This window comes from Bufo gargarizans, chromosome 6, assembly GCF_014858855.1.
Source record: "Bufo gargarizans isolate SCDJY-AF-19 chromosome 6, ASM1485885v1, whole genome shotgun sequence".
NCBI classification, from domain to species: domain Eukaryota; kingdom Metazoa; phylum Chordata; class Amphibia; order Anura; family Bufonidae; genus Bufo; species Bufo gargarizans.
Window position 1 is genome coordinate 238,690,494 of NC_058085.1, and position 13,418 is coordinate 238,703,911.

At 42.6% G+C, this 13,418-nt stretch overlaps 1 protein-coding gene across 1 annotated transcript; it reads right to left on the reverse strand.

The window, feature by feature from the left end:
* Nucleotides 1-564: 564 nt before the first annotated feature.
* Nucleotides 565-9,749, reverse strand: LOC122941340 (zinc finger protein OZF-like). Its single transcript, XM_044298484.1, has 2 exons — nucleotides 9,638-9,749; nucleotides 565-8,339 (listed from the first exon to the last, which is right to left on the reverse strand). Exons 1-2 carry the CDS (start codon nucleotides 9,687-9,689, stop codon nucleotides 6,661-6,663), a joined length of 1,731 nt encoding a protein of 576 aa, XP_044154419.1. The 5' UTR covers nucleotides 9,690-9,749; the 3' UTR covers nucleotides 565-6,660.
* Between the last annotated feature and the right edge of the window lie 3,669 nt (nucleotides 9,750-13,418).

Sequence of the window (13,418 nt, forward strand, 5' to 3'; positions counted from 1 at the left end):
AAGCCCAGATCATAGCACTGCCCCCACAGGCTTGTATAGTAGGCTATAGGCATGATGGGTGCATCACTTCATCTGCCTCTCTTCTTACCCTGATGCGCCCATCACTCTGGAACAGGGTAAATCTGGACTCATCAGACCACATGATGTCTTTCCATTGCTCCAGAGTCCAATCTTTATGCTCCCTAGTAAACTGAAGCCTTTTTTTCTGGTTTGCCTCACTGATTAGTGGTTTTCTTACAGCAGCTGTTCAGTCCCAATCCCTTGAGTTCCCTTGTGCATTGTGCATGTGGAAATGCTCTTACTTTCACTATTAAGCCCCGAGTTCTACTGTTGTTTTCATTTTATTTTACCAAACGTTTAAGTGATTACTGATCATGATGATTCAGGATTCTTTCCCCGCCACATTTCTTCCTCGAATACAATGGGTCCCCACTATCCTTTCAGTTTTTAATAATGCGTTGGACAGTTCTTAACCCAATTTTAGTAGTTTCTGCAATCTCCTTAGAGATTTTCTCTGCTTGATACATGCCAATGATTTGACCCTTCTCAAACAGACTAACATCTTTTCCAGGACGACGAGATGTGTCTTTCGACATAGTTAATTAAGAAATGAGAAGCAACTCTTTGTACCAGTTGGGATTAAATAACTTGTTGCCATCTGAAAGATCATCGCCCATGCAGTCATTATCCAATAGGAGGCTCAAAAATATTTTCTTAGTTAAATCCAGGTGGCGACTTTTTTTTTGGGGACAGGCAGTGTAGAATGTAAATGAATATATAGCTGTTCATAGACATAAGACAGCTGTCGACCAAACTGACATTCAGCTAAAACTTTTCTAATTTCCACAAATCAGCCTATCATTCACATGAAGGAAGGGGTAAAAAGGCACTACCATACAATTCTAATGCTACCAGGTAAACGGAGGATGGGCACGGCATGGCAGGTAAAAAAAATCCTGCCTTGTTTACCCCCAAATAATACTTCTTAAAAATCTTATGCCTATTGTCAGCTATGGTCCCAAGCTGGGCCAAGAAGTTTTATTAGAATTTTAAAACCGCTTTAAAACCCGCATTTACACCCAAAAAAAGGATTGTAGGTTCTGAAGCTGCTGCAGCAGCGGAAACATCAGTGGGTGAACATTAAAAGCCATGTACACCTTCAGAGGCAATTTTTGTTTATGATTAAATTTTATTTATTTTTGGCTAAAAATCATTTTTTCAATTGGCCTTTATTAAAAATTCTGAGCCGTTCTGTCACAAAGGGTTGACAGTTTTTTCTAACTATGCGACTGGTACTTGCACTTTGTGCCAGTTATCTAATCACCCTCATGTCTAAATTACTAAGAGGTCATAAACACTTGTTTAAGCCACAATTATATCAGTAAGATAAGAACTGAGCTATAATGAGTGTTTATAATGTCAGAGATAAGGAGCGATCAGCTCCCCAACTGATGGAAAAGAGAGAAAATGACACCAACTGAAAAACAATAATTGCTCTTAAAGGTAATTGTTTTCTTGAAACCCATGACGGCACCCATACAACTAGGACCTCCCATCTGGGACAGGAAACCTGAAGAGATAAAATGGTTCACACCCCCACCACACCTCAGTGATTATAATAAATCAAACTCCGGTGGTGTGCCAACCGCCAAGCAAGAAGGATTAAAGGACAGAACACAACATGAATAGTAGAAAGAGTAGAATCCATCCGGTAGTTCCTCTAAATTTCCAAGGAAAAGAGGCTCTAAATTTTTGGGGTGCCATCATGAGTTTTAAGAAAAACAACTACCGGTAAGAGCAATTATTGTTTTCCCCACACCCATGACGGCACACATGCGAGACTAAACTATAAACCAGACAAAAATTAAGGGGGGGCGGGGGGGTTACTACGGCTTGTAGAACTTAGAACTTTCCTCCCAAAGGTTGCATCTGAGTCAAGATGCATCCTGTAATGTCTGAAAAAAGTATGGGGAAAGCGGCTCTACATATCTGGGCCAGAGAAGCATCTGCCCTTTCTGCCCAAGAGATCGCAATGGCCCCGATAGAATGAGCCCCAAACCCCCTTGGAGGGGGCAGACTAAGGGAAGAATAAGCAAGAGAAATAGCATTCTTCACCCATCTAGCAATAACGCTAGTGGAAGCCTTGCGGCTCCTACACTTTCCCTGAAACTGGATTAGGAGATTTTCATCTATCCTCCAAGGAGAAGTGGACACCTCCTAACATCTAGGCAATACATTTTTCTTCTGACAGATTAGCTGGATTTGGGCAAAAGGAGGGAGGAACCACATGCTGACTTCTGTGAAAATCTGAGACCACCTTCGGCTTGAAAGATGGAATTGGTCTGATGATAACTATCCTCCAAAAAAGTGGTATAGGGAGGGAAAGCAGAAAATGCTTGAATCTCAGAAAACCGTCTAGCAGAGGTTATTGCTAGAAGGAAGGCCATTTTAAAGGAGAGCATTTTAATAGAAATCTCATTTAATGGTTCAAACGGCTTCTGAGATAGGGCCGAAAGAACCATATTAAAATCCCAGGGCGGAGACAATGGTCTTAAGGAAGGATGTAACCTAAAGGCTGCTGACAAGAATCTTTTAATCCACGGATGATCAGCTAACCTATAATTAAAAAAAATAACTTAGGGCAGCTACCTGAACTTTTAGTGTGGAAGCTTTAAGATTCCTATCAAGTACTGCTTGCAAAAAATCCAGGATTCTTGCTATTTGTGGAGATTTAAATGGGATCTGGGCTTTGACCTAGGAATGTAGAAAAAAAATATTCCAAATTTTAATATATTTTTAGAGGTAACTGCCTTTCTACTTTTTAGCAAGGTGGAAACCACCTTGTCCAACAATCCCCTTCCTGACCAGACCTCTCTTTAAAAATCTATGCTGAAAGCTGAAGAACTTCTAGGCTGGGATGAACTAGTGACCCTGGTAAAGAAGGTCCTTTCTCAATGGTAGGGTCCACGGAGGCTGAACTGCCAACCTCAGAAGATTCGAATACCAGGACCTCTTGGGCCACTTTGGAGCAATCAGGATAACCGAGGCATCGTTCTCTATTTTCTTCAATACTTGTGGGATAAGGCAAATTGGAGGGAAGGCGTACCCTAATTCTTGGCTCCAGTCCTGAGCCAACCCATCCACTGCTGATGGGCTGTCCAAATGATTGAGGGAGAAACATTTCTCTACCTTCCTGTTGGCTCTTGAGGCAAAAAGGTCCACTGTAGGAAGACCATACCTCTGGACTATCTGTAAAAAAAACTTCTTTGTTTAGACATCATACGCCCTGTCTTATGGAAACTCGACTGAGGAAGTCTGCTATAACATTCTCCTTCAGATGTACCGCTGCAAGGAAAAGCATTCTTCTCTCTGCAATACAAAAGATCTCCTGGCATAGATGTAGGTGGGAAGAGACTCTCGTTCCTCCTTGACAGTTTATGTAGGCCACCACTGCTGAATTGTCCGAATAGAACACAATCTTTCTGTTTATTATTTCCGGAAGCACCACCGTCAGTGCCCTCTCTACTGCTTTTAACTCTTTGAAATTGTAGGATGCTTTCCTCATAATTCAGATCCCACCTCCCTTGCCATTATTTGTTTTGGGAGTGGGCTCCCCAACTCCAAGGGCTGGCGTCTGTGGTAATTATGGTCCGGTCTGGAAATGTCCATGGCACTCCTGCTGATAGATTTTTTGGTATCTTCCACCACAACAGGGAGCGTCTTGCCTTTGAGAAAAGGTGGAATTTTTGATCCAAAGAATATGGGGAGCCGTCCTAGAATCTTAGGATGTCTGCTTGAAGATCTCTGGAGTGGATCTGTGCATAAGGTACTGCTGGGATTGCTGATATCATATGCCCTAGCACCACCATTGCTTCCCTGAAAGTACAGTGGTAGGACAGGAAGACTGACCATATTTGCTCCCTAATCGCCTCTCTCCTTTGAAGTAGAAGGAAACTTTGTAAACAAGAGTACAACTGAATTCCCAAAAAAATGCAAACTTGAGAAGGAATCAGATTAGATTTTTTTCCAATTGATTATCCATCCTAAGTTTTCTAAAGTGGAGCAGAGGAATTTCATATCTTTTTCTAGTCCTTCTTTTGACTGAGAGATTATCAAAAAAGTCTTAAAAAGGCCGCTAATTCTGCTACCACTTTGGTGAAGACTCTTTGAGCCTGTGCTATACCAAAGGAATGGATTGGGACGTTGTAATACGCGTCCTCCAGATCCAGGCTTGCTATCCAGCAAGCCTGGAAGAGGAGGCTCACAGTTGTTTTTATCGTCTCCATATGAAATTTCTTGTAGACCAGAAATTTGTTCAGTTTCTTCAGATTTGAAATAACCCTGAACGTATAATTTGGTTTCTTAACCAAAAAAAAGGGGAATAGAATCCCTTGCCCCTCTCTGTTTTGGGAACTGAACAAACTACTCCCTTGTCTAAGAACAAAAAAATCTCTGCTTCCAAAACTTTCCTTTTTTCCAGATTTTTGGGCCGAACTGTCTGAGTGAAAAAATTTTTAGGCGAGAAAGGAACTCGCCGAAATACGTTTTCTATTACACTTAGGATCCATTTGTTATGAGAAATGGACCCCCAGGCTAGGAAGAACAGTCTTCCGCCCACCTGACTTCTGGCATCATTTGGACTTGTCTTTTGATCTGTTTTCCTGGATTTTAAACAACCCCCCCCCCCCAGATCTTTTAGGACATTTTTCTCTCTCACTTCTATTATTTTGCCTACTCCTCTGTTTTTTAAAACTGGCCTAGTGTTTACAAAAAAAATAAGTTTCCTGGGGAACCGAAAACCCCTTCTTTTTGTCAGAGGCTCTCTAAGATGTAATCCAGAGACGAACCAAACAATCTAGAACCTTCACAAGGGAGAGAGCAAAGCCTAGACTCGGACCTGAATCCCCTTTCCATGATCTAAGCCAAATAGCACGCATTGCTCCATTTGACATAGCAGCTGCAATGGCAGAAAAACGGACCACATCAGTTGAAGCGACTGCAAGGAAGTCTTCTGCCTTGAGAACATTTGGGAGGGAGGATAGTAAGTCCTCTCTAGGGGTTTTGTCTCTGATATGAGATTCTAATTAACCTAACCATAGCCTTAATGACCTGGAGACCCAGGAAGCGGCAATGGCCGGCCTGAGACTTGTAGAGGCACGTTCCAAAGTACGCTTAAGATAAACATCAGCTCTTTTATCTAAAGGGTCTCCTAAACAGCCCAAATCATCAAACGGAACAGCCGATTTTTTGGGGCTATTTTAGCTACAGGAGCATCTACAGCAGGAGCTCTGTAACATATGCCCGCCACTGACTCTTCAAATGGATATTTTCTTTTAACAGAATTCGGTATAAAAAAAATTCTGTCAGGGTTTTTCCATTCTTTCCTAATCAATGCTTCTATGTTCTTATGAACGTAAAAAAAACTCTATGGCGTTTAGGGCCAAGACTCTCAAAAACCTGGTCAGCAATAGTCTTAGGATGTTTTACGTCCTCCAACTGCATAGTTTTTTTTAGGGCTTTTAATAAAGGATCAGTATCTTCCGGTGAAAATAACACTTTCCCCGCTGAATCTTCATCTGAAGACATTAAATCAGACGATAACTGACCTGGTTCTATGTCTTTGTCTTCACCAGAAAGATCAGAATCAGAGTCCATGTTATAGGTATGCCCTTCTTAACAGAGGACTTAATAGAGGACTTCACTTCATATCGTACTAAGGCCTTAATGGTTTTAGATAAGCTATGGGATTCTTCCATGGCTAACTTATCTATACAAGCTTGACATAGTGGTTTAGCATATGCAGCTGACCACGCTACTCTACATCCTCCACATTCCTTATGTTTAGTTTTGCCGGAAGATTTATTAGGTGTTTTTGCTACAAAAAAAAAACAAAACACCCAAAATTATTAATAGAGGATCAATCTCACCCAAAGTGAAGAGTCAAGCTTCCCCACTCCTCAGGTCCAATACCGGGCTTGTGGTCCTCGAGGGTTCCAAGGGATCGGCGCGTCCATGATCACCTGGTTCCGACATCTTAGTGGAGATTCCAGGTCCTGCACAGCATTGTTTGCGTACCACGGCTGGCTGTCCCCTCCTGCTGCCGACTTGTTACGCGCCTCGGCTCCTTTGAACAGTATGCCCAACAGTAATGCCTAATCCATGAGGCCGGCAAGCCACTCCCCTTCCTGTTAGCGCCGCTGGCAGAGATTTAATGCCCCTAAAGAAGCCTCCCCGGTGCGCATGGGGGCACTCTCCGCCATCTTAGAAGTAGGCCGCCGGCCGCCGCACTACCATGGACTGGGAGCCGCCTGAACACTGCTGCAGCGGCTCCCTAATTAGGCTTTGGGAGGAGGCAGGAGCAAGACAGGCTTAGGCGATGGCTTCCACCGGAGACTGACGCTGCCAGGGGTAGGTCCCATTATGGTAGGTCCCATCTTTTTAGGTGAGAACCTAAAAAGAAAAAGGGAACTCCTCAGGTACCTGCTATCCAGAGGACAAGAAACCTGAACTAAGGTGTGGTGGGTGTGTGAACCATTTTATCTCATCACACTTCCTGTCCCGGATGGGAGGCCCTAGTCGCATGGGTGAGGGGAATAATGATTTTTTTTTTAGCTCAAAATGAGTACAATGCAATATTTTAATAAATTGCCCCCATAGCCTTTATATTGGCTTCTCCCTTGTGTGATCTTTCTGATGTTTGACAAGGGCAGGTTTTTTGCTGAAACACTTCCCACATTCTGAACATGGGAAAAGCTCTTCTAATGTGTGAATCCTTTGATGCTGAACAAAAATTGATCTTTGATTAAAACATCTGCCACAATCTGAGCATGAAAATCGCTTCTTCCCCGTATGAATTCTTTGATGGTCAATGACAGCTGACTTCTGGTTGAAACATTTCCCACATATAGTACATGGAAATGGCTTCTCTCCTGTGTGAATTCTTTGATGTTTAACAAGATCTGATTTCTGGGTAAAACATTTCCCACATTCTGAACATGAAAATGGTCTCTCTCCTGTGTGAATTTTTAGATGTTGTGTAAGATGTGATTTCTTGTAGAAACATTTCCCACATTCAGGACAGGAAAATGGCTTCTCCCCTATGTGCATTCTCTGGTGATCAACAAGATCCGATTTCTGGGTAAAACATTTTTCACAGTCTGAGCATGAAAATGGCTTCTCTCGTGTGTGAGTTTTTAGGTGTTGAGCAAGCTGTGATTTACTCATGAAACATTTTCTACATTCTGAACATGAAAAGGGTTTTTCTCCTGTATGAAGTTTTTCATGTTTAACAAGATCAGATTTTTGGGAAAAATATTTTCCACACTCTGAACAAGAAAATTGCTTCTCATTTCTTTGAATCTGCTTGCTAGTATTCTGTCTCTGATCTGTAAATAGGTTCATAGTCTCTGATACATCAGGGGACTTGTCCTCAATAATAAAAGACTCAGAGGAGTCCCATACCGGAGGCAAAATATTTCCTACAGTCTGAACATTTAATGCAGTCTCCCCCATGTGATATTTCTGATGTTCAATAAATGCGGATTTCTTGCTGTAACCTTTCCCACACTGGAAACATAAAAATGACTTCTCTCCTGTGTGAATTTTCTGATGTTTACAAAGGTTAGATTTAGATGTAAAACTTTTCTTACACTCAGAACATAAAAATGGCTTCTCTCCCGTGTGAATTCTTTGATGTTTTTCAAGCTCCGATCTCTTAGTAAAGCATTTTCCACATTCTGAACATGAAAATGGCTTAATGCCTGTATGAATTCTTAGATGTCCAATAACAGCAGAAGTTTGGCTAAAACACTTTCCACATTCTGAACAGGAATATGGTTTCTCTCCTGTGTGAATTCTCTGATGTTTAACAAGATCAGATTTTTGGCTGAAACATTTCCCACATTCAGAACATTGATAGGGCTTTTCTCCTGTGTGAATTTTTAGATGCTGAAAAAGATGTGGTTTTCTGGTGAAACATTTCCCACATTCCGAGCATGAAAATGGTCGTTCTCCTGTGTGAGTTCTTTGATGTTTCTCAAGAGCTGATCTCTGAGGAAAATGTTTGCCACATTCTGAACATAAAAATAGTCTCTCATCTATATGATTTCTACTGTCTATAAGCTCTCTGTGATTTGTACTTTGATTATTGATCTGTGATATATCAGGAGATTGAACTTCATGCTTTAATGGATCAGGTGATAAATATCTAATATAAAGGGATGAGGGTATATCTGAAATAATGGCACACTCTTTATATGTATCCTGTGTGTTTTCACTATCTTCTACTTTATAATCTGATGATACAAGGAGATATTCCTCTGAGCTTCTGGTATATTTATCTGTCAGAAATAAAAATGGGGGTTGTTATTTCAGTTTTAACCTCCAAATAACATACAAAACAGTATAGATTTTATACCAATATTTTACAACCTTATAAAGAAATTTAACATATGAAAAGTCTTGTTATTGTTAACTTATTAAGATCAGCATGGGCAAAATGAACAAAGGGCTCAAAAATAAAAGGGGGCATAAGAAAGGAACTTGGGGGAGTTCCTTTGCTTAAATCTCTTATATACGAAAAAAAATCTCTTATATATGAAAAATATGAATAAGAAAAACATGCCGCTTTTTTACCCAAATTTATGGCCATATTTGGTTTGTATTTTTGGTGGGAAAATGAATATAGCTCAAACCATAACTTTTTTTTTTATATGTCATACCAAAAGTTTTGATCGGTGGGGGTCTCAGCACTCCCCACCGATCTCTAGATCGAAGGAGAGAAGCATGCGCATATCGCGCTCTCTCTCCTTGCTGCAGACGACGGAATCAAGAAAAGCCCATAGACTTCTATGGAACCTGTCTTGTGCAGCAAGGAGAGAGCACGATGTTTTGTATGCATGTGCTTCTCTCCCCTCGTTCTAGAGATCGGTGGGGTCTCAGTGCTCGGACCCTCACCAATCAAAAACTTTTGATATGTTTCTAGGACATATCTAAAGTTTTTTTTAAAGTTAGTGACATTTTAAGGCTACTTTCACACTAGCGTTCGGGTTTCCGTTCGTGAGCTCCATTTGAAGGAGCTCACGAGCGGACCCGAACGCAGCCGTCCAGCCCTGATGCAGTCTGAATGGAGGCGGATCCGCTCAGACTGCATCAGTCTGGTGGCGTTCAGCCTCCGCTCCGCTCGCCTCCGCACGGACAGGCGGACAGCTGAACGCTGCTTGCAGCGTTCGGGTGTCCGCCTGGCCGTTCGGAGGCGTGCGGATCCGTGCGGATCCGTGCGGATCCGTCCAGACTTTCAATGTAAGTCAATGGGGACGGATCCGTTTGAAGATGCCACAATGTGGCTCAATCTTCAAGCGGATCCGTCCCCCATTGACTTTACATTGAAAGTCTGGACGGATCCGTCCCAGGCTATTTTCACACTTAGCTTTTTTTTGCTAAAATAATGCAGACGGATCCGTACTGAACGGAGCCTCCGTCTGCATTATTATGATCGGATCCGTTCAGAACGGATCCGATCGAACGCTAGCCGAACGCTAGTGTGAAAGTAGCCTAAGTGAGGTCCAGACAAAATCATTAGAGTCTTTAAGGCAGGAGTATATGTGACTCTTTTTTACATTTAATAGTTACTACTCACCTTGGCAGTTCTCTGTAGGAATTTCATCCTTATACGGCTGATCAACCCTCATATACGTTTCTTCTTTTTCTGATACAGCATTAGGATTAATATTGTTCAGATCTCTACCCTGATTTGAAAGATAAGAAGTCAACAGAGGGTTGGGAAATGTTGTGGAATATTTTATATGAACAAAAAGATCATTGAAGGGAATATGTCATCAGAAATTCCCTATTGTTTAAATGACATTTTTATGTTAAACTTTTTTTAGGCTTTCTCTATGACCTTTGCAAAGATCAGGAGGGAGCTCATAAACTGTGATCTCACCTATTGTCAATCCTGCCTTATTTATATTGAGTTAGGGCTATATTACACAGCCCGATTCTGCTGGCGATTGTCGGGAAGAAAGCGTTCCTTCCTGGCAATCGCCTGCTCGTCAATGGAGGAGACCGCTGCTATTACATGCAACGATCTCCTCCACAGTATGGCGAGAAGCAATCGTTATACCATCGCTTGTCCCCATGCTGTCCAGTTGTTGGCCAGCAGCAGATTAGACACCATGATCTGCCACTGGCAAATGATAATTTTTTAATCTGTCAAAAGATGTGGATTGTCTGTGCTAATAATGATAATACCTACTGGAAAGTAACCTGTACAGAACAGGAAAGCATGATCTATTGTTAGACTTAGTGGCCAGTGTGAAAATTGCAGGATTATATACGGAATTTTTCGGCCTATAAGACACCCCCCCAAAAAAGTGGATCTTATGGGGCGAATGCTGCCGTTTACACTGATACACCGCCGACCGCATGCTGCACAGCGCGGTCGGAGGTGTATCAGCGAGGAGGAAGGAGGGGCTGGCATCTTGTTTTGTAATGGCAGTGGGGCCCGGTGCAGTCACTGTATTCAATTGCATCGGGCCCTGCTCACTGTACTAATCGTGTCTAACTGCAGGCAATATATAGTATATATATAGTATAACTATAGTATATCTTGAATCCAGCAGCTGTACTTATGTCCGTAGCAGGCAGAAGGCAGGAGGCTGGGCGGGCGGGCACTAGCAGCGTAACTCACTACATCACGTGCCTGCTCCGCCCACTTTATGAATGAAGCAGTGGGTGCGTGACGTAGTGAGTTATGCTGCCAGTGCCCGTCTGCCCCACCCAGCTTCCTGCCTCCTGCCAGCTACGGTCGTAAGTACAGGCTGCTGGATTGAAGATTTTCTATAGTTAAACATTGCCTGCAGTTAGATACGATTAGTACAGTGAGAGGGGCCCGGTGCAATAGAATACAATGACTGCACTGGGCCCCTGTATTGGGGGTCATTCACAATGACAGGGACACTGTTATGGGGGATCTGTGGATGACACAAAACATTAGATGCTATTTATCTGTCATCCACAGATCCCCCCCATAGCAGTGTCATGCCATCCACAGATGCCCCCATTACAGTGCCGTCCACAGATGCCCCAAAACAGTGCCATCCACAGACGCCCATAACAGTGTCAGCCACAGACCCCCCATAACAGTGTCAGCCACAGACCCCCCATAACAGTGCCAGCCACAGATCCCCATAACAGTGCGTCATCCAAAGATCCCCCATAATAGTGTCATTCACAGGCTACCATTAGTTCAAAGCCCACCAAAAGCACACCTTTTGGTTCAAAATATATATTTTTTCTTATTTTCCTCCTCAAAAACCTAGGTGCGTCTTTTTGGGCCGGTGCGTCTTATAGGGCGAAAAATACGGTACCTGTTTTTAATATAGATAGTGACATAAAAGAAAAAAAAAAGAAAATCACCAAAAATTTGACAAATATATATATATATATACAGTATATGTTTAAGATAAAAATTTGATTTTAACAGTAGGTAATTTTCTGATAACACGTTCGCTTTAAACAGGCTCTCAGGGCTTTTTGAAAAACCCTTTTTTATTCTGTGGAAGTTTGATCAGCATTTACCTGTCTGTCGGGCTGCCAATGGCCCTGTCTCCTCTGCACTCACATAGGCTGCTGGCTCTTCTACTCAGGTCCCTTCCGGATGTGTTCTCTAGTTTTTCTGTTCAGCTTTATAATACTAAATGCAGCTGAACAGGAAGACTAGGGAACACATCCATTCAGGACTCAGTGGGAGAGTCTGCAGCCTGTGTGAATGCAGCGGAGACAGCAGTATCATCGGAACGATGGATGGGTAAGTATTCACCAAACTATCTTTCTTCCATAGGACAGAAGAAAGATTTTGTAAAAAGCCTAGAGAACCATTTTAACCACCATACCAACCAAACAGTGGCCTATCCTAAAGCTGGACATTACATAATAGCTGACATACGTGTACAGTACATTACTGTATGTCTGGGGGAGACAGAAGGCCAGACAGTAATCTAACCTGTCAGATCTTTGTCACCCATCAATTTAAGGTCTGACAGATTGTTTGACAGTCCCTAGAGCCAGCAGATTGTCTGCTGTTCCTGACAAGAGCTAATCTTTAGTGTCACTTTCAATCCTGCCACCAATGTTTAACCCCTTCCTGACATATGCTGTCTTATAGCACGGTGACTGGGCTAAGATGGCCCCCGACAGCCAGCCATCTTAGCTAAAGCAAATAATGGCCACAGGGAGAGAAAGGCGCTCATAGGGTGAGTATGTCAAAAAAACAGTGCCCTCCAAACACAGGCGGGTTAATTATGCTCACCTGCAGCGCGATCCCGTCTATTGCGCGGACTCAAGCGCGATCCTGTAACTGAATTACAGGATCGCGCTTGAGTCCGCGCGATAGACGGGATTGCGCTGCTACTGAGGCCTGTACAAGCGCGGTCCCGGCGACTGAGCCGGGTGTCAATTAGACTGCATAGAGACGGGGTTAGGGCAGGGGAGTTACAGCCTGGAGTGAGGAAAGGGCTACCCCCTTGACTTCTATCGTGACTTGTGGAGCTGGAGAAGAATACTTTATAAGGCGATTTTTTTATGCAATATACATGGCAGAAAAGCGGGACAAGACTGTATGATAACACAATGAGGATGACCTATAAGGTACTTTTGATAGTTTATTAAGTGAAATGCAGGTGAAAAGTTCGCTTTAAGTTGCACCAATATTGGGCGCAACCACAATGAAGGACAACCAGAGAAGTTACTGGTGACTGGTTGGTGCAGCCGATTCTGTCCGAAATCTCCTTAGGCGGGGGCACGACCGCCAACCAGGTGAACAATTGTACTGGAGCTCCACTGGACCATAAGAGTCAAGTGAGCGTGTGGACACAAGACGCAAGATCACAACCAGATGTAGAATGTCAAAGTTTATTGAGGGGTTCTACGGACCCCTTTATCAAGTCTAAAAAAAGTATAAAATAGAGTAGTGTGCAAATAAAAAATAGATGCAATAATCTAATCATTAGAAAAGGTACTCACATATAATTGAGATGAGAAAAAGGCGATGCATAATAAATATGAAAAAAATTAAAGAGTAAAAATAATATGACGTGACATTTCTCCTGAAGGCCTTAATACGGTGGGCAATGTTGGTGCAGCATTTACACTGGTTGTGGCTGCATTTATAACTTCCCACAGGATCAGGAAACCAATTAGCCGCAGTCGTGGTGGTGGTTTTCTTCTTTTTCAGTTTGCTTGGGGCTAATACATTTTTTCAAGATCTCGCCCTCCTGAATGTAATACGTGGCCTGGATGGGATGGTCTTTTTAAGATAAGGATCATTCTCTAAAATGTGCCAGTGTTTGGTTAAAATGCTCCTTAAAACCTTATGATTGGAGTTATAAGTGGTAATAAAAGCAGACTTGTACTTCTTC